Source organism: Helobdella robusta, assembly GCF_000326865.2.
Source record: "Helobdella robusta unplaced genomic scaffold HELROscaffold_5, whole genome shotgun sequence".
Lineage (NCBI taxonomy): Eukaryota > Metazoa > Annelida > Clitellata > Rhynchobdellida > Glossiphoniidae > Helobdella > Helobdella robusta.
The window spans coordinates 6,360,350-6,384,869 of record NW_008705254.1 but is presented as its reverse complement, the minus strand read 5'-3'; the positions used below and the strand labels follow the sequence as shown (position 1 = coordinate 6,384,869).

Here is a 24,520-nt window from a genome sequence, read left to right as displayed (position 1 = left end):
AAAGTGTCATTTTATATCACTTAACTATTTATTTGAGAATGTATTTAGTTTAATATATGCATGTTTGCGTAATATACATGCACACACTCACGTACACAATTATCAATCTTGATTTGTTAAAAAATAATAATACAATGGTAGTAAAGTTAAGTTTAAAAAATCAAATGTATGGAAAGCCATTTCTATTTAGTTGTCTTTCTGGCAATAACATGGGGGATGTTTCAGAAAAGAGAACAGCGTTAGCATCCGCCCATTCAAATGATCCCTGTGTAAATGTGAAGCATCTGATCAACGCTAGTGCATCGTCTTCAGCTCTGTGCGAATCTTCTGGAAGTTTGCCAGTCACTCGCCTATGGATCTCGGTCAACTTGTAACTCGTTTTCACGCCATTAATGCACGGCGTCTCGCCATTCGAGCAGTTTATTGAGCCGACAGTACGTGTTTCTGGTCGTGTTGCTGTTGTTATCGGACTGTCGCGTGGAGGTGTCGGACTGGGAGGCTGTGTGAACGTTGGAGAGGTGGTCTTACAGAACATGGAGAGAGGATAAGGTGAGGACATGCTGTGAGGAATCTTACCGTTGCTTTTGCCGTTCGTTGTCACGACTTCATCTTCGTCGTCTCCTTCATATTTAGGGTGGCCGGCATCATCGTCGTCGGTCAAATCAGAGGAGAGGTTGTCCTCTTCTTCTGAGACACCCCACCAATCGGTTCGTTGCTGAGGTTTGCATGACTTTTTGTTTCGCGGAGGAGTTGAAACTGTCAAGCTGTGAATGTCCATAGGAGTTGTTGAAGGTGGCTGCTCGATGAATTCCTCGCTGTTTGATGACGGAGTAGGTGCAGCGCAAATTGCTGTACGGTTTTTGCCTTTGTCTTCAACATCAGGGATGTGCCACCAATCGGTTCGATGCTCCTCCTCCATGCCATTTTCTCGAGTCTGATTCCTTCGTCCATCTCTTTGAAAATGATGAAAATTGGATTTGAGTTAATTAAGTTCATGAACTGCTACTAAAAGATTACACATGTACTCAATAGTCACAAAAATTTCGTTTATAGCATAGATTTGTTTCAACTCAAAGAAATTAATAAAATTATTCATTATGATAATGTTATAATCATAAAGTTGTCTAGAATAATAATGATTTACTTTATATTATTCCCTGATTCATTAGGACAGGCCTCATTTTTGTGTCCATTAACAGTGATTGGTGATGGGTTGCTATAAATAGCATTCCTTCTTATGGTCTCATCGAGCGACCTGAAGAGTATCAACGAATCAATGCACAGCAAATCGCTGGGCAGGTCTCCAAGTCTCTTCACGGATTTCAGCTCTGCTTGAAGAAGTGGGAAATCAAACCTGAAGCCACTGTGAGCCACGAGACAGGTCGGTGGTTCCAATCTTGAAATGAACCTCACCAACATTTCAACCAGGTCATCATCAAAGTTCTTCTGATGACTCAATTCCATGTTTGACAGACCTGAAACAATATCGAAATTAAACAACTAATGTAATTTAAAATCTGAGAAGTCATTAAAATAATTATACTACGAGAGAAATGAGACTGTTATATATTCAGTTGAAGTAATTACCAAATAATCCTTATAAATTTTATAATTTATGTTCTGAAATAATTTTTGTGAAAAATTGTGTTCCCATTTCATTTTGCGCTTTGCATGACATAAAATGTTGCAAACCTGTCATATCAGAAGCAGTTTGTTCGATAGTCTTTAGAGGGGAAACACAGAGTGTCAGTTTGTTCACGACTCGGGGCAAGTAACTGCTACGACTTTCAAAAGAGACAGGCATCTGTCTGGCAGTTTCCATTGACAGTCTGTTCACAGCTACTAAACTGACTTCAGTTATCCTGGGTTGTGTTAGTCCTGTTGCTTCCAGATCAACAAAAACAAAAGTGTTAATTTTGCTGTCAGCACGATTATGATGCTTCTGATTGGTTATATATGCTGCCTTTTTTTGCCCTGAATATTTAGTTGTGTTGTAAACATTATGCGATGCTATGTTGTTGCGGTTGTTTGTTGTTTTGATTGATTCCTGTGATCTGTTGAACATGCCGTTGTGACCATTGATGTGGCCGGTACTCGTCGTGTCGTGGTCATCATTATCCATCTCCTCATTGCTTATTCTATCCAGTGAGGAACCTGGAGAGAAAAGTCATTCAACAAAATAAAAAATTATTAACAATTTGATAATTAAAATGAGTATTTCATCAGGTTACATTCATGTATACATACATACTAATAATACATACATACACATACATATATAAAATAAGGGTTAAGCTTTGATCAGTTACTGGTTCAATTTTTCAATATGTTTCGTATTTTTATCATCAAACAATGATACAGTGATATTTCTTAACAATATATATTTTGGTCTTTTACCAGCGCATATATATATATATATATATATATATATATATACAATATTCTAGAAATTCTACCGAATGTTTGGCGTTAATATGTTTGTAGTTTTTTGGTTATTGAAAAAACGAACTACAAACATATTAAGGCCAAACATTCGGTAGAATTTATAGAATATTGTAAAAATTATGGTCTATTACCAACACACACACACACACACACACACACACACACACACACACACACACACACACACACACATATGTGTGTATATATATATATATATATATATATGATTAAGACTTTTTCTTTTTTTATATAGGATTAAGACTGTCAGAAATGCAATTATTGATGAAAATCACAGCATGTTCGGGGTTAGTTAACTACCAATTTAATTTAACTTCCAATTTAACTTTTCAATTTTTCTAACGGTTGATCGTAAATCTGTTTGACTAAAGAAACTTGAAAATGATTTGCGATCAACCATTAGAAAAATCGAAAAGTTAAATTGGAAGTTAACTATATATATATATATATATATAATATAATATATATAGTTTGATGAAATCTACCGAATTTTGAGCTGTTGATAATAGGTTACTACATTTAACATATGCTACTACGAAACGTGGTTATCAGATGCCAAAAATTTGCTAGATCCCATCAAAGTATAAATTAAAGTCTCCTTCCATATATACATATCTATTGATTGATAATTCAAAATAAATGACTCAACATTCAAAGAGAGCAGTTGCTAACTAGATGATGCAGACATGTTCTCCTTTATTTTGTATTTGTTCTTCCTTATAGTTTTCCGAATTTCAGTCAGAATAGCCTCATCATCTTCAAACTTATCCACATCGATGTTTTGAATTTTCAAGATGGCCACAACATTTGAATCTCTGAGCTTGTGAGATTTTCTACATTTGTTGGCACCGTAACTGCATGTGCCGATGACGAAATGGCTGCAGAGATGAAGATGAGGACAGGAAACTGAGTAAGGACAACCCATCTTTTCAAAATTGTATGAGTTACAAACAATAAGATCAGGTATTTTCTTCATTAGCAATTGCTGCCTCAATGATAGGTGCTGAAGAGTGCTGTAATTATTTAATAAGTTGCTGCTGCTGTTGTTGATGTTATGCAAATTTTGAATAGCAGCAAGGGATGAAGTCTTGTTCTGTGGCTTGTTGTTGCGATACACATCAATTTCATTAACGTCGTCAACATCTTGTGAGCGGAGTTCATCCTGCAAAGCTTGCCTCATGAACGAACAGTTTCTCTCATCTATGATGTACCCCAGGTTGGAGAATATGAAGGAAGGTTGAGAAGCAGTAAGGTCGTGATTGAGGCAACATGATGCCGATGAACATCTCTGCTCCATTATGTAGTTCATGCATATGTGCAGTGCCATGCAGTTTGTACCATCTAAATTTAGTTTAATTAAATTAATTAATTAATTAATTTAATTAGTCTAAATTAAGTTTTTAATGTCATATAATTAAGGATCAAATTAATTTAATACATTTGCAAAATTACAAAATTTTAAAAAGACAAATAAAATAATGCATGATTTGTTAAAGAATTTGCTAAAAAATGATTGAAACAAACTGACCAACTCCATACTTGCAGCCTGCCTCACCGTTGTAGAACTTGCAGATTCTCGGGTACTCCTGTCGCAAAAGGTTCCTCAAGTCATAAATGCTGAACTGGTTGTACAAGTTGCCGTAGCAATCGTATACTGTGTCCTCAAAATAGTTGGGTCGCATCACCAACATGTAGCTATTTTTTTATCATATGAAATTTCATACATTAAACTAAATAAAGATAACTAACTAAATAGAACAATAAAACAAAATTTAAATATGAACAGACAATATAAAAAATAACATGGAATGAAAAAATTTTTTTAATAAATTTGCCAACAAACCTTTCAAGAACCTTCTGGTTCCTGGATGAGGAGAGGTCATGTCCGTAGCAGCAGCTGTTTGGAAACTTGCAGACATCATAGAGGAAAAACTTGCAACAATGAAGTTTCATGCATCTGTCGTTGTGGCAACCACCTTTGCTCAAATGGTCCTGTTATGTTGTCAGGTGCAATAAATACTGGGTCACTGCTCTCCATGGACAGTTAATAACAATGATATTAACAAGTTTCACAAATATAACAAATGATAAACTCAATGCATTATAATCGCTGATTTATGTTAGCAAACATTTTTTGTTATTGAATGTAACTTCTTACACCAGTGCTTTATAAATTAAAAACGGGAATGAAAAAAATTTGAAAATGGAAAAAATGATACACTTCAATAGTTATAACGTTAAGTTAGATAAAATGCAGTAACTCATAGAAGCAAATAAAAGCCCTTATCTTTATAACCTGCAGAAAACTCAATTACACTCACATTTAAAAATTCTATTTATCAATTAATTTTAACAAATCATTTTTTTGTTTAGTTTGTTCATAAGTTATTTGTTTAATTCATTTATTCATTCATATCCCTGTTAATTAGAAGTTAACAATGTACACTCTTCTTCCTTTTCATTTGCACATCATTCATTCATTTCATTTATCATACACCGATCAAATTGCTTGTTCTTATTTTTGTTGATTTATATGCAAACATTTCATTTTTACTCTACTCACAATGACTTTACAAATGAAACTGTGTGCCGGACTGACATGAATAAGTGTTTTCCGAGAAAAAACAAGCACTTATTTCATGATAGATTATTAATAATGAATCATAAATTAAATAAGATACATAGTAAAAATAATCATTGGTGTCACTGCTCAAACAAACCTTGCAGAGAGTTAGCTGTATGTTGCTCTTGATGGAGAACACCTCTCCGTACTTACATTTACGCATCTTGTATGAGAATATGTTCGGGTATCTATCGTGCATTTATAATCATTACAATGTATTATAACTAAATTGGTGATTAAAATATTAAGCGATGATGTCTTGAATCATAATGATAAAAAATTAGGAAAATAGATTTAAAATCTCGAAAATAACTCATGACATTCAACTAGTGTGGAAATGTGCTCAACAGCAGGTATCAATCATACAAATACAAAGTCACATTTTGAAAATTTTATAAACACACAAACATTTCTTCTGATCATTTGAAGTTCACAATGAACAAAAATTTAAAAACTTATTTTTTTACATGTCAGCTGCTATAATCACAAGATTTAAGTTCTTTTGTGAAATATACTGCCCTATTTATCAATCATTGCAATGATCATGTATTTGTGTTCCGATTTGTCATATAAATATATACAATGTAGTTAAAATGGATAGGGTGTAAACAAATTTTCCTCCTTGAAAATGAGCCACTGACTAACCAGTTAAGTTTTGTGCAAGAATCAGGTTTCTAAGAGTGTGTGCAAGATTAGGAAGGCTTTTAATATGCATTTTCATGTTCTGATACATCACAATAATCATAATCACTATTATTATTATTCTTATAAATGTAAATACAACCATTTGTCAAACAAAATCCAAACATACACAATTTCATACATATTAATTAATTTAGTTATTTATTCATACAATCATGAAACATGAGAGAGAGAGAAAGAGAGAAATCACTGAAAATTAGGAACCTATTGAGGTAGGGAATGAGAGAATATGGTGGCGGGCTCCTGCCATTGACATAAAAATACATGTCTTCCCACTGCTTCTCATCTATTATACACTCACCATTCCTAAAATAAAAATGCATGGTAAATATTGTCAAATTAAAGTATATTACTACAAAATATAAATTATCATATGAATTACTGATTATTTTACACGATTAAAATTTAGTTACTGAATAAATAAATGTATATACATAAATTATTTTGTTGTTTCAAAATCAGTAATTCTTGATTTTGAAATAACAATATAATATATTGTTTTTTTTTAATTATAATTTGAAAAAAAAAAACCAACTCATTTTTTAGTATCTGGTGAAGAATATATATGCCGACATTCCTGTCGTCAGTTTCACCATCAATCCCCCAATGACAATCCTGGTAGCTAATCATTTTGTTGTTTGTATGTTGCGGGTTATTTGTTGGTGGTGGGGAAGGCGTATCAATCACCCAATCTAATGCCTCTCTCCCTTTCACTTTGTTTTTCTGTGATGAAAAATGGTTTCTATTTAATTTTCTAACGTTTCTTTGAATAAAAAACAAACAAAAATGAATTCACAAAAAATACGGATGAATAATAAAAAAATGCCAACCGAAAATGCTATTGACGTTTCATCAGCAGGACTCAACCAACCAAGCCAACGATGCTCAATATATCACAAATTCAAATCTAAACTATCAAAAATTGACCGACCAAGCGTTCGAATGACGGCCGCAGCTTCTAAAACATTTACTTCCAAAGTAATCACTTCCAAAATAATTGAATAATTAATTTAGTTAAAACTTCACACAACAGGTAAGGAAGGTAAGCGAGTGTAAGTGAGGTGAGTGTGTAGTGTAAACTACATTATTTCCGCAAAATGTTCACGTTTCGAATGAGATTATAAAATCAGCACTAACTATGAATAAGTGATAATTAGTAAAATAATTTCTACTTTAATTTTTTTATTCCAGAATTCGACGATTTAGTACTCAACTCAACAAATTCTCATTTTTTGTTTGTTATTGTTTATTTTATTAGCACTCTCCGCTATTTATACTCAGTCCGTCATTGTTTTCCAAAAATCTCAAAAGAATTAAATAAGATAAGGTATCTTCCTCTTATTCACACGGATATATTATATATATTAAATATATATATATATATATATATATAATATATTCATGGTTATTCATTTCGTAGTTTGGTTAATATTACGAAGGAATGGCCGTATACTAAAAAAATGGCGATGGTGACCTCGATGTTTTCTATATTTTATTTTTTATCTTCCGGACCTAGGCACTAGTACGTTTAACTTTAAACAAGCGGCTGAGCCCGGATATAAAAAATAAAATTAGAATTATTAATAATAATAAATAATGAGATCAAACTATAAGTTAGTATGTGATTATATTATCTACAATCACAGTTTCATGAGTTTTAACGAAACGAATAATTGAGATATTAAGAAGAGGATAATGCCCTCAAAATGATCTGCATTGCAATTACGGAACGGACCTCTCTGCATATTCAGTGGCGAACTTCATGGACTTCCGTTATAAGCAGTAATTGAATTAAAACTCAGTAAAACTTAGTATTAATAATGTTACTTCTAACTCCTTTACTTTTACTTTTGAGATCTATCATTGGCCCTCTTCGTTTTATACTTTTGAACTACCTCGTATTATTAAAACTTTTTCTTTTATGCTGATGATTTTTATATTTTTATTTCTTTCCCTCCACCTAATCTCAATAGTGTTTTTCGTAATTTTTCTCTACGTCTCTCTATCTTCCATTATAGCATGGTCTGACTCTATGTATCTTAAACTTAATCCTTCTAAGTTTGAATTACCATGTTTTAATAAATCTAAACTCTCTATTACTATTTTTTCTATTATCTTACCTGATTCTAAAATTCTTGATGTTTCTCATAAGCCTAATAGTCTAGGGCGTTATCTTTTATTTTAGCATGTCTTTTTTTTCTCAGAAACTTTTGCCTTTTCTTGACGATCCTACTTTCTTTTACTTGTTTCTTCATTAGTCTTATCTAGGATTGATTATTGTAACATGCTCTACTATGGTCTTTCTGATTCTACACTATCCTTTAAGTAAAGCTTTTAACTCTGCAGCTCGTCTATAGTTGCTCGTGCAACTATCTTTTCTCATATATCTCCATATTTTGTTCTCTTTCACTGGCTACCTATAAAATATAGAATTTGTTTTAAATGTGCACATCAGTGTACAAGTCTCAATCTAAATTATTCCCTATTATAAGATATATTAATTAAATCTAAACGCCACAGATCGCGATTGTATTCTCGTTCTCACTTCTTAATTCGCGTTTGCTTTTTCTGACCTTTTTTTTGGAAGTCTGTACCTTCTTTTTTTCTCACTACATCTCTATCACTTACGATACGAAGTTCAGAGCGGATCTCATACCCATCTTTTTGCAAAATTCCTTGATGAGCGATGTATGAATTAGAAGATCATTTTAGAAGTTGCGGGATCATCGTCAGCAGGGAGAGGAAAAAATCGATATGCACACGACGTGACAGCACATGCTGCAAAATTTGCAACCCATGCACAACAACAATATCCAGCATGCAGGGGTGTGGGTCGTAGAAGACCTTGGAGGACATCTCGTTACACCCCTTACTAAAAAAAATGTAGTCTTGGTCATTATTTACACCACCCATACTGTGAAAATAATGAAACCTTTCTGCGAATTACATGACATTTTCTTCTTCAATCCTAACAGTGATGGACGCTAACTAAATTTTTTAAATTAAACTTTAACTTATTTTTAACTAATTAGTTAAATTTTCAGTTGCAACTAATTAAAAAAAAGTTGCAGCCAAACTTTTAAATTGAAGTTAAACTTTCTCTAACTTTTTTCCAACTTTTTTTTAAATGATCGATTTTAATTCAAAGTGTTCTAAATAAAATCTTGAAAAAGTGTAAAATAAGAAAACAAGTTGAAAGTTATTAGATTAGAATTTTACAAAAGTTATGAAAGTTTTAAAAAATATCTATAAGATTGTCTGTTTTCAGTTGAGACTGTCGGATTGAAATCCTAATGACTAAAAGACTAACAATCGTCAATAATAAATGAAACGTCACTAGCTAACGAAATGATTTGTGCGGCTACATAAGAAACTGCGATAATTACTCTGTTAGGTATTCGGGCTGCTGACGAAGCCCTGGTATGGACGAAACACGTGTTCAGACTTTAAAATGAATACTATTCTTTTCTTCTCCCGCTTACTGCTCTTCCTGGTTCGGTGTTTTCTCAAACACAAACGCAACAAGACCGAAGAAAAATCATCATATTTATTGTTTTATCTGCCATCCTACATCTGTGAGCAGTCAATACTTGTAAATTTTTGTTTGGAAATTTAAAAATTTACCTCACCCTGGTCGTCAAAAAGTTTGTTGAAAATTTCTGCCACCCCATCAAAATTGTCCAGATCCGCCACTGTACAGTATACACAAATGTTTGTGAACGTTTAGTGGACGTATGTCATTACTAAAGTTCAATTGCCACTACAGATGGAATTACATGTGTAAGCAGTTTTTACAAAAAGCAAGAAAAGGATCGAGAATAATAAATTGATTGAAAACGAATTTCATTAACTAAATTGGCACAACACTGAAAATTTAAATTACTTATTTAATATTTTGCGTTTTTCTATTATAGTAAATACTTTCATCGGTTGGAGTATTAAGATCATCAGCCCAATTTTCAGTTTTTACAACTTTATTATTGTCGTTTATGATTTCGCTTTTTGAGTTGCATTTTCATTGTTCAAATTGTTCGGCACTTTGATACTTGGTTTATTTTTGCCGCAAAATCTTTATCACGTTGTGACAGCAATGGATTCTATCATTTTTACCTGTTGTTTATTCAACACCTCGCTAATATATTTTCTAACTTTTTCAAAGTTTATTTTCAAAAAGTTGTTTAATTTAAAATTTTTTGCCATATTCATGCTTACAAATTGAAATTATTTCTACAAATTTTTCTTTTTTCGGAACACTCCGCTAAACTCCTTTTTTCATATTTTTCACATTTTAAACTGTCATAACCATTTTTCAACTGTTTTAAGGCAGAATCATTATTGTCGTTATTGTATTGTTTACAAAACAATCATTTTCTAACGTATTTAAATTATTTACGAGAAAATATAAAAGTTCATTAACAGCGTAAGAACTTGCCGCCATATAGATAGCTTTAGATTCAATTATTGAATGAATAATTTAAAGCTGTTACGGTCACGTTACTACTGTATCCTGACTCAATGCACACACGTGCATCACGGCATATTGTTATTATTATTTTTATTTTTATAGCAAAGACAACAATGGAGTCAATTCTCTACCTTCAGTTATTAATTAAACAAAATTAAATCTGTTTTTCCAATTCATATTAGAAATTAATTTTATTAATTTATGATGAAAAGAACAAATAAAAATATTTTATTTAAAATCAATTGAATCATGTCATTAAAAATTAAGTTAATTTTTGTCTCTACACTACATAATAACGCAAACAAAGAACTGACTTAACAGGAATCACATTGCATCTAAGTATAATTAACATCCAAAGTGAAAATTGTGATGCAAACTGATAGTTGGCATTCAAAGTTATAATTGGCATGCAAAATAAAAGTTGAGACAAAAGGATTAGTTTATTAATTAACATTAAAAGTCTAAATAAAAAGGAAGAATTTAATGGGCGTGTATGTTCTTTGTTAGACGAGGGGTATCGAGAACCTAAATAAGTGAATACAATTTTTCTTACCTTCATAACACCTTCAATTGCTTCAAGAACCTACGCCAACATTCACAACAATCTGCTGTTGATTATTTCAGCTCTTATAAAAAGCTCTTATATTTACGTTGCGAAATAAGATTTATAACAAGTTTTATTTTATTTAGTAAAAATCTTTTCAACACTCACTTCGTTTTCTACTGCTGGTAACATGTAGGTCTAACAATGTCAACTAACATTGAAGTCAAGAGCAATAAGTTTAACAGTCAATCGACTTTAAGTTCATTCGGTGATGTGCAATTGCAACGAACAAAACTCAATGATCTCATGCACTTTTTAGAACATGAAATTAGAGACAAAAAAGTTGAAAAACTCAATGATGAAAATAGAGAAGATAAAGAATTAGAAGAAATGAAAAAATGGATGCTAGAAACGAAAGAGGAAACAGAGCAAAAGCAAAAAATTAAAAATGAAGAAAACAAACCATTGAACGCTGTGACGTGTAGTCTGGTTACAACAACTGCAACGTCAACCGCAGTCATCGCTGCTTCAACAAAAGTGTCTGCGCCAAAAGTTGAAGTCATCGCTTCAACTACAGCCGACAAGTCGACAATCGAGACAAAGTCGATCTGGGTTGGAAACGTCGACTACGGTGCCAGCGTTTATGAATTGGAAGATCATTATAGAAGTTGCGGGGTCATCGTCAGAGCCACAATTCTGCACGATAAGTACAGCGGTAAACCGAAGGGATTCGCTTACGTTGAGTTTGTGAACGCTGGCTCCGTGGAGCTCGCGCTGACACTCAACGATACAATCCTGCATGGGAGAGAGATTAAAATAAATGCGAAGAGTCAACATACACGGACTGACGACGACAAACGGGAGATGCAAAGGAGTAGAAGAGGAGGACTTGCAGCAGGGAGAGGAAGAAGTCGATATGCACAGCCCAAGCAGCGGGATTTGCAACCCATGCACAACAACAATATCCAGCATGCAGGGGTGTGGGTCGTGGAAGACCATGGAAGACATCTCGTCACACCTCTTAATAAGGAAATGTGGTCTTGGAGTTATTGACACCACCCACACTGTGTAAATAATGAACCCTGTCTGTGAATTACATGACTTTCTTTTCTTCATTCTCAACAGCAACCAATGATGGGCACTAAATTTTTTATGTTAAACTTTAACATATTTTAAATTAATTATTTGATTAATTAAATTAACTAATTAATTAACTAATTAAAAAAAGTTGCCTAAGTTGAACTTTTTCTAACATTTTTTTAACTTCATTTTTCAAATGATTGGTTTTAATTCAAAGTGTTCTAAATAAAATCTTGAAAAATGTGTATAATAAGAAACAAGCAGAAAGTTATTAAATTATAATTTTATAAAAGTTATAAAAATTAGAAAAAAATATCTATAGGATTGTCTATTGTCAGTTGAGACCGAAGAAAAATCATCATATGAATTGTTGCATCTGCCATCCTGCATCTGTGAGCAGTCAATACTTGTACTGCCGCACTAAAAAACCTTTCAACAGCTGCAGAACTTGGTAAATAATTTTACTAAAACTTTTTAGTTAGTAACTAAAAAAAGTAGTTAAACTGCTGTTTTAACTAAACTTTTTTTGTTAAGTTAAACTTTGCATTTAACTAAAAAAATAGTTTAACTAAAACTTAATAACTTTTTAATTAAATTTGTAACTTTTTAGTTAAATTTTGCCCACCACTGACAGCAACATTACTTTGATATTTTTCAACATGTGTTGAGCTTTTCATAAATTATTAGGTTCAAAGCAACATTTTTTAATTTTTTAAAATTCACTTCACATCGTATTAATGCGGAATTAAAATTGTAATCGATTTGAGGCTTACTACAAAAGTCTACAAATGCAAGTATGCAAAGGTGCCTAGGGTTAACGACGTCCTTAAAACGGCCCTGGTTGTAGTCGAAGTAGTATCGTTAAAATTCGAATTAATATGGCTTTTTGATTATTATGTTATTAATTAATGTATTAATTTAAATATGATAATTTAATTTGATCAGTTGGAATCATTATAAAAGTTTAAACTCGTTTGCTTTGCAGTACAAATATATTTATGTTCATATAAATAATGTGAATGAATGAATTATTATTATTATTCAGATTTTAATTATTAGACTAAAAACTGATTTAAATATGTTTTCCCAACTCACATTGCTAATTTCATCAAAAAATCCAAAAAGTTAAATATTAAATCACTTTTTTCACATTTTTTAGTAACTCATTCGTTGAATGGCTGTGTACTGTCAACCAGCGCTTTGGGTGGGGCAACGATCAAATAAAACAGAAACAGTTATCTAAAATAACATGAAAAAATGTAAAAATAAATTCCAATTCAGGAAAAGAACGGCAACAAAATAATATCTATAAAAATTTTCGTTTTAGGATCATGTTAGATAAATTATGCATTAGGCATTTTTATTGTTTGAAAACTGCGTGTATAGTATTTATCAACATTGAGTGTTTGTTTTTTACATTTTAATGTTCCAAATTTGTCAAGACATTTCAGTGTTGGGAAGAGCTTACAAGGTGAAAGTTGTTTCTTCTACTCGTCCCTGACATCTACTTCTTAGATTGTTATACAGCGAACTATCGAAAGTTGTTATTCAATTAGTCTGTCAAAGAAGCAATTCGTGAATCAAGTGAAAAGCCTACTTCAGAATTGTAGCATCATCGCGGCTGGACTTGAAAAAATAGCGAAAGATCTGTCGACATGGAAGAGGATTTGTAAAGCTGGTTTCACAAATTTTATGTTGGAATGGACAAATGCTTCTCACAGGCGTCGTGCAGCATCATCAACAGAATTGAAACCAACTGGTCATCGATGCCCCATTATGGTAAAGTATGCAATGCACCTCAGATTTTAAATTAAGAAGTCATCTACGACCTCATAGAAGGCCGAATGTCACGTAAGAGCGACGCCACGTCCTCGCCGCTTCGGTGTACAAAAACAACCGCAGCATATATTAACGCATGTGTGTATGTTTAATAGGTTATGCTGGTTTTATTTGTATTAAGTTTTATATCTTTTAGTTGACATGTGCTGTACAAATTTAAATTTTTTCTTGACACTAGTTACCCTACGTACGTATAGTTTGGTTGCCTCGCATTTTTAATATTTTGGTTATTTTATAAAACCAATCTGCTACCTTATTTTTTATATGTATATGCACAATTGTACTGTACATGTTTATTTATCTGCAGTTTATATAAGTATGTATGTATTTTGTGTGTGTGTGCGTGTGCGCGCGCACGTGTGTGTTTGTGCTGATGGCTTATTTCTAACTTTCCAACAACAAAATTTTTCTATTTTTGTTTTCCTTAGTTTGTTCATTTGTTTGTTCGTTTGAAGTTGAACCAAAACAAAACAAACTCGATCAAACTCCAAAAAATCATGTGAAATTCATCTCAAATGATACTTTCCCTCTTTAAAAACTGTCCACAACCGACTACCAATAGGAAGAGTTCGTTCGGATGAAACCACGCCCACCTTCCACAGGGCGGAGCTTCCAACATGTGGTGTGATGCACTCATGTTTGCACTTTTTCAGGTCTTTTAAAATTACTTTAATAAAATGTGAGATATAAAATATGGAAATTTTTTCAACTAAATAAATTTTTGGAATTGAATCGAATAAAATACATTAATGTAACGATATAGCCTACGGTACAGCAAGCATGTAGGTAGGTAGATAGGTCTCATTCTTACTTTCACATGTGCTTTTTTTCAACTTTTAGTTCAAATGTAAATTTGTTTAAAATACATAAATAAACAAACAAATAAATCAATAAATGAATTAACTAAAGTGCGTATGTGTGTGTGAATGTATGTGTGTGTGTGTGTAAAATGAAAGATGCAAATGTGTTTATGCATATACTATACATGTACATAAACATAACCTGTATATATATATATATATATATATATATATATATATATATATATATATATATATATTATATACAATTTAATTTTGTTTATAAATATAAGAACTGCGTGCGAGCGTTTCAATGTTAATAAAAGTTATTGAAAAAGTTGTTTTCTATAATAAGCCGAGTTGAATAACGAAAGTATATTTAAATTTTATTGCTACAACTTTCGAATCAAACTTTAAATAATCATCGCAAGAGCCAAAATATTTCAATCGAGGAAAATAATAAAATAATATTGGTGGTCGGTAATTGTAAAATTAATTCTTCGTTACATATCGTCTGCGCTGCAAAGTGGGAACATCCATCCACTCTGATAACTATTGAGGTACAATAAAATTCATCTAGCATTTCGTCTGGCAGACCTGATGTGGACTCCAAACCTTTTGTCCTTGCCCAACAAACCAACTTTTGCTATTTCAATTTTACTCTTCATCCTCTCTACCAACCCCATCAACAACGCAAATCCTGTGGTGAGAGTTGTTGTTGGTGGTGGTGGTTATGCTAGCAAGCAGGTTGGTTCATTCCAACTTAGAAATAATCTCCACCCGCCAGATGTAACTGATGCGTTTGAAATGAACATAAACATTGTTGGGCATGAAGATGCCGATGATATTGAACAACCACAACATCAACAAAGACAACAACCACAACAGCAACAAGGACGACAACCACAACAGCAACAAAGACAACCACAACAACAAATCACCCAACATATTATCAACAGCAACATACTTAACGATCAAAGTTACGATAATAAAATTAGCAATGACGACAAAAACACAGACACTTTTAGGATGGGCAACAACATGAACGAGGATGTCAACATGGAAAAAACAGAATTACAAAAAGTGAACTTAAGATCTAAAAGATCCATCCATTCCGTTCAAGTGGTCCACGAACTGAACAGACAGGCGGATTGCATTAAGAAAGGCTTTTCAAAGTGTCCGAGTAACAAGAAAATGAAAAACCAGCGAGAAGTATTAGCATGACGTCATCAAGTATCTTAAAATATCCAGAAGTATCTTAACGATATTCTAAACATCTATCCTCACCACCATCTTCGTTACTCATTTCACCATTATTAACAATAACTGTGAAACGTCAACGCCACTTCATTACAAGAAATCAAACCACCATCATCACAACTTGAATTATAATCATTCATAATCATGGGTTTTGTAAAAATACATTTTCGACTATTTTCTACTTAATTAATTAAATTGTTCAATTAATTTTGTAAAATTTTTGAAATTCAAAATGCTGTAAATATTTTTGTTTTCAAAAAATCCGTGCCGTAAATTAATCGAACCAAATCAGAAGCTACCTATCTTTTAAAATGTGACATCGCTATTTTAATTTAATATAGTTCTTTTTCATCATTTTGCCGAAATTAATTCGATATTTATTCATCAATATCAGATTGCAATCAATATTATAGCCTAACATGCAGACGTGCTTTGGTTCAAGACACTTTTTGTCAGTAAGAAAGACAAAATATTTTCACGTCCCAAGTATTTTAAATCGAATAAATTATAGAAAAATATTGTGCTAAATTCATGGATATATATATATGTATATATATATATATATATATATATATATATATATCCGGGAATAAAACTTTAAAGATTGAAAACGCGCCTAGTCCTATGAACAACGCAAAACTGTTCAAACCTTGTGATGAGAGTTGTCATAAATTTATGGTTAAAAAAGAATTGGTTGTTGTTTTGGATGATGTAAGTTTTTAGGAGCAAAAATCTTTCACCTATGGCGGATTCCAACTTAATTAGCGCCGTTGTCTACTTTGCCAACATGCATCGGTTCTAGGTGAAAAGGTCGCCAGCAAAAGACCGCCGGACGTTAAGTCGCCAAGCATTAAGACCGCCTGACATTAAGATCAGCTGACAATAAAGTCATTATAAGGTAGAAAAGTTAAAAATGTCGCCATTACTCTAAGGATTAAAATTCTACGCACATACTGAGCTTTTTAATTTTTAAGATTATCATGTTGACAATAAAAATAAGTGATCGCAGTCTGTACAACATTTACATGAATATTTTTACACGAACACACGAGGGGTTCCATAATTTCTAAACATTTAAATTCAAACTACGTTCAATACCACGTAAATAATCGATATTATTAATCATGGTATAGTTGCCAACAGCTGCCGCGATTCTGGCCGAAAGATCTTTATAGATTTTATTGCTGGCGGGCGTTTGTCGACCTTGAATGAGGTGTTCGATAGCTTACTGAGCAGAAGTTCAGTTCTCAAGTTATCAATTAATCTCCATATGTGCCAACCCTCCACTGCGTTGTCCGTGCCGGGTAGATTCCCAGCAACTGCATCGAAGAAATTTGTAATACTCTAAACTGTAATGCGTGGATTGACTTTTCAGAGTCAGTAATAAAGTTGAAGGTCAGTAGTAAAATGCGACGATATTTTATGGGTCGATTATTATTATTATATTATCGATATAATATATATTATATATATGATATATTATATATATGATATATTATCGATTATTATGTATGCGGTCTCATTGCTTTGAGACCTTTGTGTTATGCGATCTTATTGTTCGGCGACCTTACGCTGACGGTCTTGTGTCAGGCGGTCTTTTCACCGACACACATGCATCGAACCTAAATATTAATTGAACCTAAACGCCCCGGTTTACGATCGTCTTCTTCTTCTCGCTTTTTCTTAACTCGTGTTAAACACTCTTTTGCCAAATCTGCTTTTGCTTTTTCTGGTCCTTTTCTCTGGAACTCTCTACCTACTTCTCTAACTATTTCTCCATCACTTGCGAAGTTCAGAGCGGATCTCAAGACCCATCTGTTTTCAAAATTCATTGAGGAGCGCTGTTGAACATCGCGGAAATAGCGCTTTATAAGCTAATTGATTGATTGATTGATTGATTGATCGACGTGTCCGAAAGTGTGTTTGAATGCTTCGTAAAACGTCGACCGAAATTATTAAAAAAACAATTCAAATATACGTCTCAGGCTTGTATCTCGTTGGATAACCTTCATGTAGCTATAAATTTAAATCTCGAACTGTAATAAGACACTTCACTTTATCACTTTATTGTCCCCCGTTGTGAACGTTACGAGTGTTAAAAGTCAGTAAAAGTCGTTTTTTTAACGAAAATAGTTGTGTTTTTGAATGAAAAATTGAAGGAAAATTGACATTTTAAATCGATGTTAAGTAAGATGTTAAGTAAAATTTTATTTACATAACCGTAAAAGTTGGATACTCTCATCAAAAACCCTGATGAAAATTAAAGTATTTTTCAAAAAATTTTAAAAATCCTCCCTCCAGTAATTTATGTTTGGTAGAAATTATCCTCCCCCCGGTCGTAAACAAATTTTTGTTTGGAAATTTATAAATTCACCTCTCCCTTGTCGTCAAACAGTTTGTTGAAAATCTCTGCCACCCCATCAAAGTTGTCCAGATCCGCCACTGTACAGTATACACAAATGTTTGTGAACGTTCAGTGGACGTATGTAATTACTAAAGTTCAATTGCCACTACAGATGGAATTAAATAGAACAAAAAAAGTATAGAACAAAACTATATTTTTTTATATGTTGCTTCTGATTAACCTTTTTTTTATTTTTCTTTTGATATTATTGCAGTATTCACCCAGCAATTTTTAATGCTATTGAACTCATTTTACCATGATTACCATGGTCAATTGTTATTATTATTAATCATTAATTTTATTAATGTCATTGCTATTGAACTCATACTACCATGGTCAATTATTAATTTCTTAGTTCCGAGGGTGCCTCAGTCGCTTTCATTGGCGCTTCATAAATGATATTTATTATTATTATTATTAAAAGGATCGAGAAAGATTCGATTGAAAACGTATTTCATTAACTAAATTGGCACATCACTGAAATTTTAAATAACTTAGTTTCTATGACAACAGGGCACTTGCTTCACTCTTTTCACCAGAACGTTGAAAGGGGTTCGTTTATAATCTATAATAAATAAATAATTAGTCTAATAATACTTTTTGAACCGTTAAATTAAGCCATCAAACCTTTCTCTGGCTACTTCTCCATCACTTACGAAGTTCAGAGTGGATCTCAAGACCCATCTGTTTGCTAAAAAAAACTCATTGAGGAGCACTGTTGTTTTCGCGCAAACTGCGTTTTATGAACTAATTGATTAATTGATTGATTAAATCTGTTATCAAGCAAAAAATACCTACAAAAATACAATTTTTTTAAAAATTTACCTTAATTAAAAAAAAATTTGTTCTCAGATTTTATTTTAATAATAAATAATAAAATTTTTAATTTAATAGTCCAACGAAAGTTAAAAAAATAAAAATGTGAATAAATAAAAAATATTCTATATACAATAAATGCAATAAATTAGTTGAATTGAAACAAGTATGTTTCCATCATCATCTTCATCATTAAAAAGTGGGCACAGAAGCAATTGGACACCTACTGCCAACAAACATCAAAATGAAAACGTTAGTTAAATCACAAACATAATGTTTTCAATTAAAATTTATTAACAACAAACTAATATTATTATTGTTGATTTTTTTAATTTTTATTATTTTGTTTTTTTTTAATAATTAGTTTGAAATATATATTTAACATTTTTTAAAATATCCATTTCTCAGTATTATCAAGAAAGAATTGGTTTGATTTTGAACTGGGTAAGTAAGTTGTATTTGATGTACTTGTATTGTAATTGTATTTGTATACATCAAAGATGTATTTGATAATAAAAGTATTGAAAATAAAACTAAATTTTTTTTGCTCAGTTCGATATGTGGAGTCACAATCAGAAATGCAAATTTTTTGAAACTTTCATAAAAAAGTGCAGCAAGAAACAAATCGAACACATTCAAAGCGTGCTCACCGATAGAATTCCGATAGAACGAATTGACTTTGTGACCATCTTTCCTAGATATCTTTCATTGTATATTTTTTCATTTCTTGACCCAAAATCACTTTGTAGATGTTCTCAGGTTTCTTGGAACTGGAAAACTTTATCTGAAAATGTAAGCTTGATTTTTTTAATTTTCTATTGTAATATAAGGTTTTTGCTTCCTTCAAATTGAAATATTTAAGATGAGAAAGTGAATAATTCTTATAATGTATTGTGTGAAAGATTTTGTGAATTTAGCTTTATTTTTACTTCTTGGATGAACTATGAATGTTTGGTCATTCAACTTTCTCTCTCCTACACTCAGATCATAGATAAACAGAGATAATCATATTGTTATTATTATTATTACCATCATAATTTCTTCATTAATAATATAATTATTATAATCTAGAGTACTGAAAAAAATGTTTGCCACTTAATCAGGAAAGAATCTGGCAAATGAAGTGCCTGCAACACGCCTGGTACCTGCCGACTCTCAACACCCCACAACAACAACAGAGCCACACACTGAGCACCACATGTGCACACAAACTTCATTACATCGCATGTGCTAGAACTCTAGATTTCAACATCAGCATGCAAATCGAACACACAAGCCAGGGGTCTAAAGTTGGGCATGATATGTTCATGTTATTTTTAACACTACTGCTACTACTGCTACTACTACTACTACTGCTACCACTACTTCTGTTCTTACTACTCTTACTACTACCACTACAACTACTACTATTACTACTACTACTACTACTACTACTACAACAACAACTACTACTACTACTACTACTACAATAACAACTACTACTACTACTGCTACTACTACTACAACTGTTACTACTACTACTGCTACTACTACTGCTACTGTTACTAAATAATAATAATAATAATAATTTGACAATTTAATAATGATTTTATAATTGTGTCCGTTATCAGCTATTAATTAATATTTATTGTTGTGATTATAAATAAATAAATAAATAAAACCTTGTGATTTATTTTCGACGTTGTGAATGGATGAAAAAGCTGCAAGAGAGTAGGAGGTTGGAGGAGATGGAAGAGATGCACTCGCAGGAGAAGCGAAAGTTATGGCAAGCCGTCAACAAACACGTCCGAGGTTGTTTGTTGCTCATTTGCTTATTTCATTTGCCGGACTGACAAGTGAATTAATGATAATAAATGGACAATAACATTTGTGTGTTGTTGTTATTGTTGAAATTTGTAATTTTGTTATGAATTTGTATAATTTTCTATAATTGTGTAATTAACTGTTGCTACTACAGAAAGAATGATATCGGCCAGGAAGCCCTGGACCCCATCCAACACACATCCGACTGACCTCCAGAAACAAAAACAACAACTCAGTAACGACAACAGAGACAACAAAAAGAGATGGCTAAGCCTGATTGCCAGTGTTAACTTCGATGGAAAAAATAAAACATCAGGTGTAGTATTGAATGGACGAATGGATAAGTGAGTGAGTGAATGAATAAGTGAATGAGTGGATGAATGAATGAACAAACGGACGGACGGACGGACGAACAAACGAACGAACGAACGAACGAACGAATGAATGAATGAATGAATGAATGAATGAATGAATGAATGAATGAATGAATGAAATAGCAAATGATTATTTTATCATCAATCTCAACGATTGATTGTCTGATCGACTGAATAAATAATTGTATTTATTCATTCAATAATAAATAGATTGATGGATTTTATTGGGGATACTCTGTTGATTCCTTGGTTGATTGACCGACTGACTCACCGACCAACTGACTGACTGACCAACTGACCAACCGACCAAGTAACTGTCTGATTGATTCCAGGTAAAGAGAAAATGAACTGGTTGAGTGTTATTCATGAGCTGACTAACGACAAAGTGAGAAGAATAAATTATTCATGATGATAATGACAATAATGATAAGGGCAGTAATAATATTCATAACAAAAAAAAACAATAATAATACAAATTTCATTAGCGTGAGTGATAACGATGACGATGATGATTAATTTTCATTATACATTCGATCGTGTCCCTGTGATAACGATAGACGGGATGGCCAAACTTGATTCCCAACTCATTCCAGGACATTTCTTCCAACAGCAAATCATCCGCAACAAACACTAAACCAGCAGCCACATTAAACGAATGTTTGAAGGTTGAAAACCCGAAGGAGCGGCGCATCACTGAATTGAAAAGTTTCCAAAATGAACATCCCATGTTTTGGCATGCGTCTAACGTCATTCAGAGGTTGTTCTTCATTTCGCTACTTATTTCCAATCTTATTATTTTGGTTTTTATTTTTTATTGTTTTTACTGTTTATGACGGAGTTTTTTACGTGGATGTTCTTGATAGTGGTATTCTTGTTGCTGCAACTGTTGCGAATGAAATTGATGTTGCAGTTCGAGTTTATGATTCAAACACTTTTTCAGTTCGTCGTTGCCGGTAGACCTGTTCAGCAGCTGCTGCAATGACAATTTCAGTAACGTTTACAACAGTGACAACTTTTTCCTCAATAACATCAACTACAACAACATCAGCAATTGTTATCACATCAACACAAACATCAACAAACACACGTCAACACCACCAATAGCTAATCTTACACCAACCAAAATTCTCTTCATATCTTCTAAAGTACCAGCTAAAGAGGTTGCTGATAATGATGACGGTGATGGTTAGGATGATGGTATTGATAATTGTGACGATGATGATGGTGACGACGACGACGATGATGATAACAATAACACTGATGATTAGAAGTAAACTGATAACGATGATGGTAGTGATAACAACTATAATGAATTTTTAATTGCGCGATAATCATACCAAGATTATTATCATCATCATAACCACCATCATCATCATCATCACCACCAACCATGTTCACGGAACAGATGTTGATTGGTTGCCTAAAGGAGGATGTGATGGTGTTGATGTATGATTACCATTCCACAACAGTGAAGTCCTTGATGTACCACATGAATGAACTGCTGGTGGGTAGGCGTGCATCTAATCTCAGGTGTGTCTATGTCTGTCTGTCTGTCTGTCTGTGTGTTTGTCTGTCTGTCTGTCTATCTGTGTGTGTGTGTGTGTTTGAAGGAATCAAATTTACACTCCTCAAGTTTGAGCATGCCAGCTCAATTAATGCTATTGGTACTATTATTAATATTTTTATATCATTATCATCACTGTAAATATACACCACTGATATGATGATGATGATGACGACGACGACGATGATGATGATGATAATGATGATGATGATGATGATCAACCTTTAAAACGTGACGTGAACGAAGACACGTAGGCTTCTTCACGCACGACTCACTTCCCTGGGAAGTTCCCCTGTTGAGCAATGTTCGCCTGAACAACGTGAACAAGTGCATGAACGTGACGAACAAACAGAAGAACATTAACAATATAATCGTGGAGACTGAAGATGCAATTGATGAACGGGATGAGGAAGATGGTGACGACGACGACGACGATGACGATGCATTGAAATTATTTCATTTCATTGCCGACCAAGCTGGACAGGATGGAAGGAATGGTTACATCACTTTTTTTGCACCTCTCGCCTCAAATGGTTTTTATTCATTTATTTTTTAACATATTCATTTATCTGTCAATCAATCAATCAATCAATCAATCAATCAATCAATCAATCAATCAATCAATCAATCAATCAATCAATCAATCAATCAATCAATCAATCCAATCAATCAACCCATTTATCCATCCATCCAGCCAGCCATCCATTCATCCAACCAACCAACCAATCAATCAATTGTATATATTTCCCTCCCAATCTATCTAACTGATTTACAAATTTATTGACATCGTCCATAAGATAGTGGAAGAAAGTTGATGCACAAGCTACACATGAAGTGTCGTGCTGACGTCCAAGCCTGCTCCAATGTTGTTCGTCCATATCACATCTGTACGTACGTATGTGTGTGTGTGTGTGTGTTCATATTAGTATGTGTGTATGTATTCTTGACACTCCCCCTAGTTTGCAGAAGGCGGACAGAGCAATATCACAGTTGTCATCTGGAAAATCGCCCGGTTTGGCTGGTTTGACATGTCAACGATTTATATATCTTTTGGAAGGTCAATGTGGATTTAGAGCCGGATGCAGCACACTGCAGGACAACTGCAAGGAAAATGTCGTAAGCAGCAACGGGGACTTTACTTGGTTCTTGTTGACCTGACCATGTGATGGCGGACGACTCGCGTCTTAATTCTGTTGATAGATTTTGTTACCTAGGCTCCAACAGAGCTACTATCGATGACAATGTCACAGCAAAGCTTGCAAAAGCAGGTGCTGCTTTCGGTATGTTGACCGGACATCTTGGAATGGGTAAGAAGTTACCCTGGCCACCAAAATTGCGATATACAAAGCAGTTGTGGTAACTTCACTGCTTTATGACTGTGAAACCAGGACGTTCTACCGTCGCCACATTTGTAGGCTCGACGACCAGTTTCATATGAGGTGCCTGCGTATGATTGTTAGTATCAGGTGGGAAGACAAAGCTCCAAACACAGTGGTTCTGGCAAAGTGCAGTATAATGGGTGTGGAATCGCTTTTGCTTCAAACTCAGTTTTACTGGATAGGGCACGTTATACGTATTCCAGATCTACGAATTTTCAAGTAGGTCTTTTTTGGTCAGCTGGCGTCGGGAAATAGACTGGAACGTGGCCCTGTACGCAGATACAAAGACAGCTTGAAAGAAAATATGAAAAAATGTGGTCTAGACTCCAAGGCTCTTTGTGTTGATGCTCTGCGACGCTCGGAATGGAGAAGGTCTACCCAGTCGGCAGTTTCCGCTTTTGAAC

General features: G+C 33.3%; 5 protein-coding genes across 5 annotated transcripts; 3 read left to right on the top strand and 2 right to left on the bottom strand.

Moving 5' to 3' along the window:
- Positions 1-108: 108 nt before the first annotated feature.
- HELRODRAFT_189337 (hypothetical protein) lies at positions 109-7,062 on the bottom strand. Its single transcript, XM_009027572.1, has 11 exons — positions 6,618-7,062; positions 6,324-6,510; positions 5,993-6,094; positions 5,184-5,274; positions 4,307-4,455; positions 3,992-4,158; positions 3,136-3,804; positions 1,693-2,154; positions 1,145-1,475; positions 577-953; positions 109-499 (listed from the first exon to the last, which is right to left on the bottom strand). Exons 2-11 carry the CDS (start codon positions 6,416-6,418, stop codon positions 390-392), a joined length of 2,553 nt encoding a protein of 850 aa, XP_009025820.1. The 5' UTR covers positions 6,419-6,510; positions 6,618-7,062; the 3' UTR covers positions 109-389.
- A 4,305-nt stretch (positions 7,063-11,367) lies between these two features.
- HELRODRAFT_137091 (hypothetical protein) lies at positions 11,368-11,616 on the top strand (the record flags this gene model as incomplete). Its single annotated transcript, XM_009027571.1, has 1 exon — positions 11,368-11,616. A coding segment is annotated over one exon (249 nt), but the record flags the coding sequence as incomplete, so codon positions are not given.
- Positions 11,617-13,577: 1,961 nt separating this feature from the next.
- On the top strand, positions 13,578-15,740 carry HELRODRAFT_163794 (hypothetical protein; the record flags this gene model as incomplete). The annotated part of the gene is made up of 3 exons (XM_009027570.1): positions 13,578-13,656; positions 14,279-14,353; positions 15,097-15,740. The coding sequence occupies 3 exons, from the start codon at positions 13,578-13,580 to the stop codon at positions 15,738-15,740; spliced, it is 798 nt and encodes a 265-aa protein (XP_009025818.1).
- A 1,158-nt stretch (positions 15,741-16,898) lies between these two features.
- HELRODRAFT_163793 (hypothetical protein) lies at positions 16,899-18,864 on the bottom strand (the record flags this gene model as incomplete). The annotated part of the gene is made up of 4 exons (XM_009027569.1): positions 16,899-17,095; positions 17,416-17,617; positions 18,151-18,218; positions 18,837-18,864. 4 exons carry the CDS (start codon positions 18,862-18,864, stop codon positions 16,899-16,901), a joined length of 495 nt encoding a protein of 164 aa, XP_009025817.1.
- Positions 18,865-19,671: 807 nt separating this feature from the next.
- HELRODRAFT_138327 (hypothetical protein) lies at positions 19,672-20,243 on the top strand (the record flags this gene model as incomplete). Its single annotated transcript, XM_009027568.1, has 2 exons — positions 19,672-19,788; positions 20,100-20,243. Coding segments are annotated over 2 exons (261 nt in total), but the record flags the coding sequence as incomplete, so codon positions are not given.
- Positions 20,244-24,520: the final 4,277 nt, after the last annotated feature.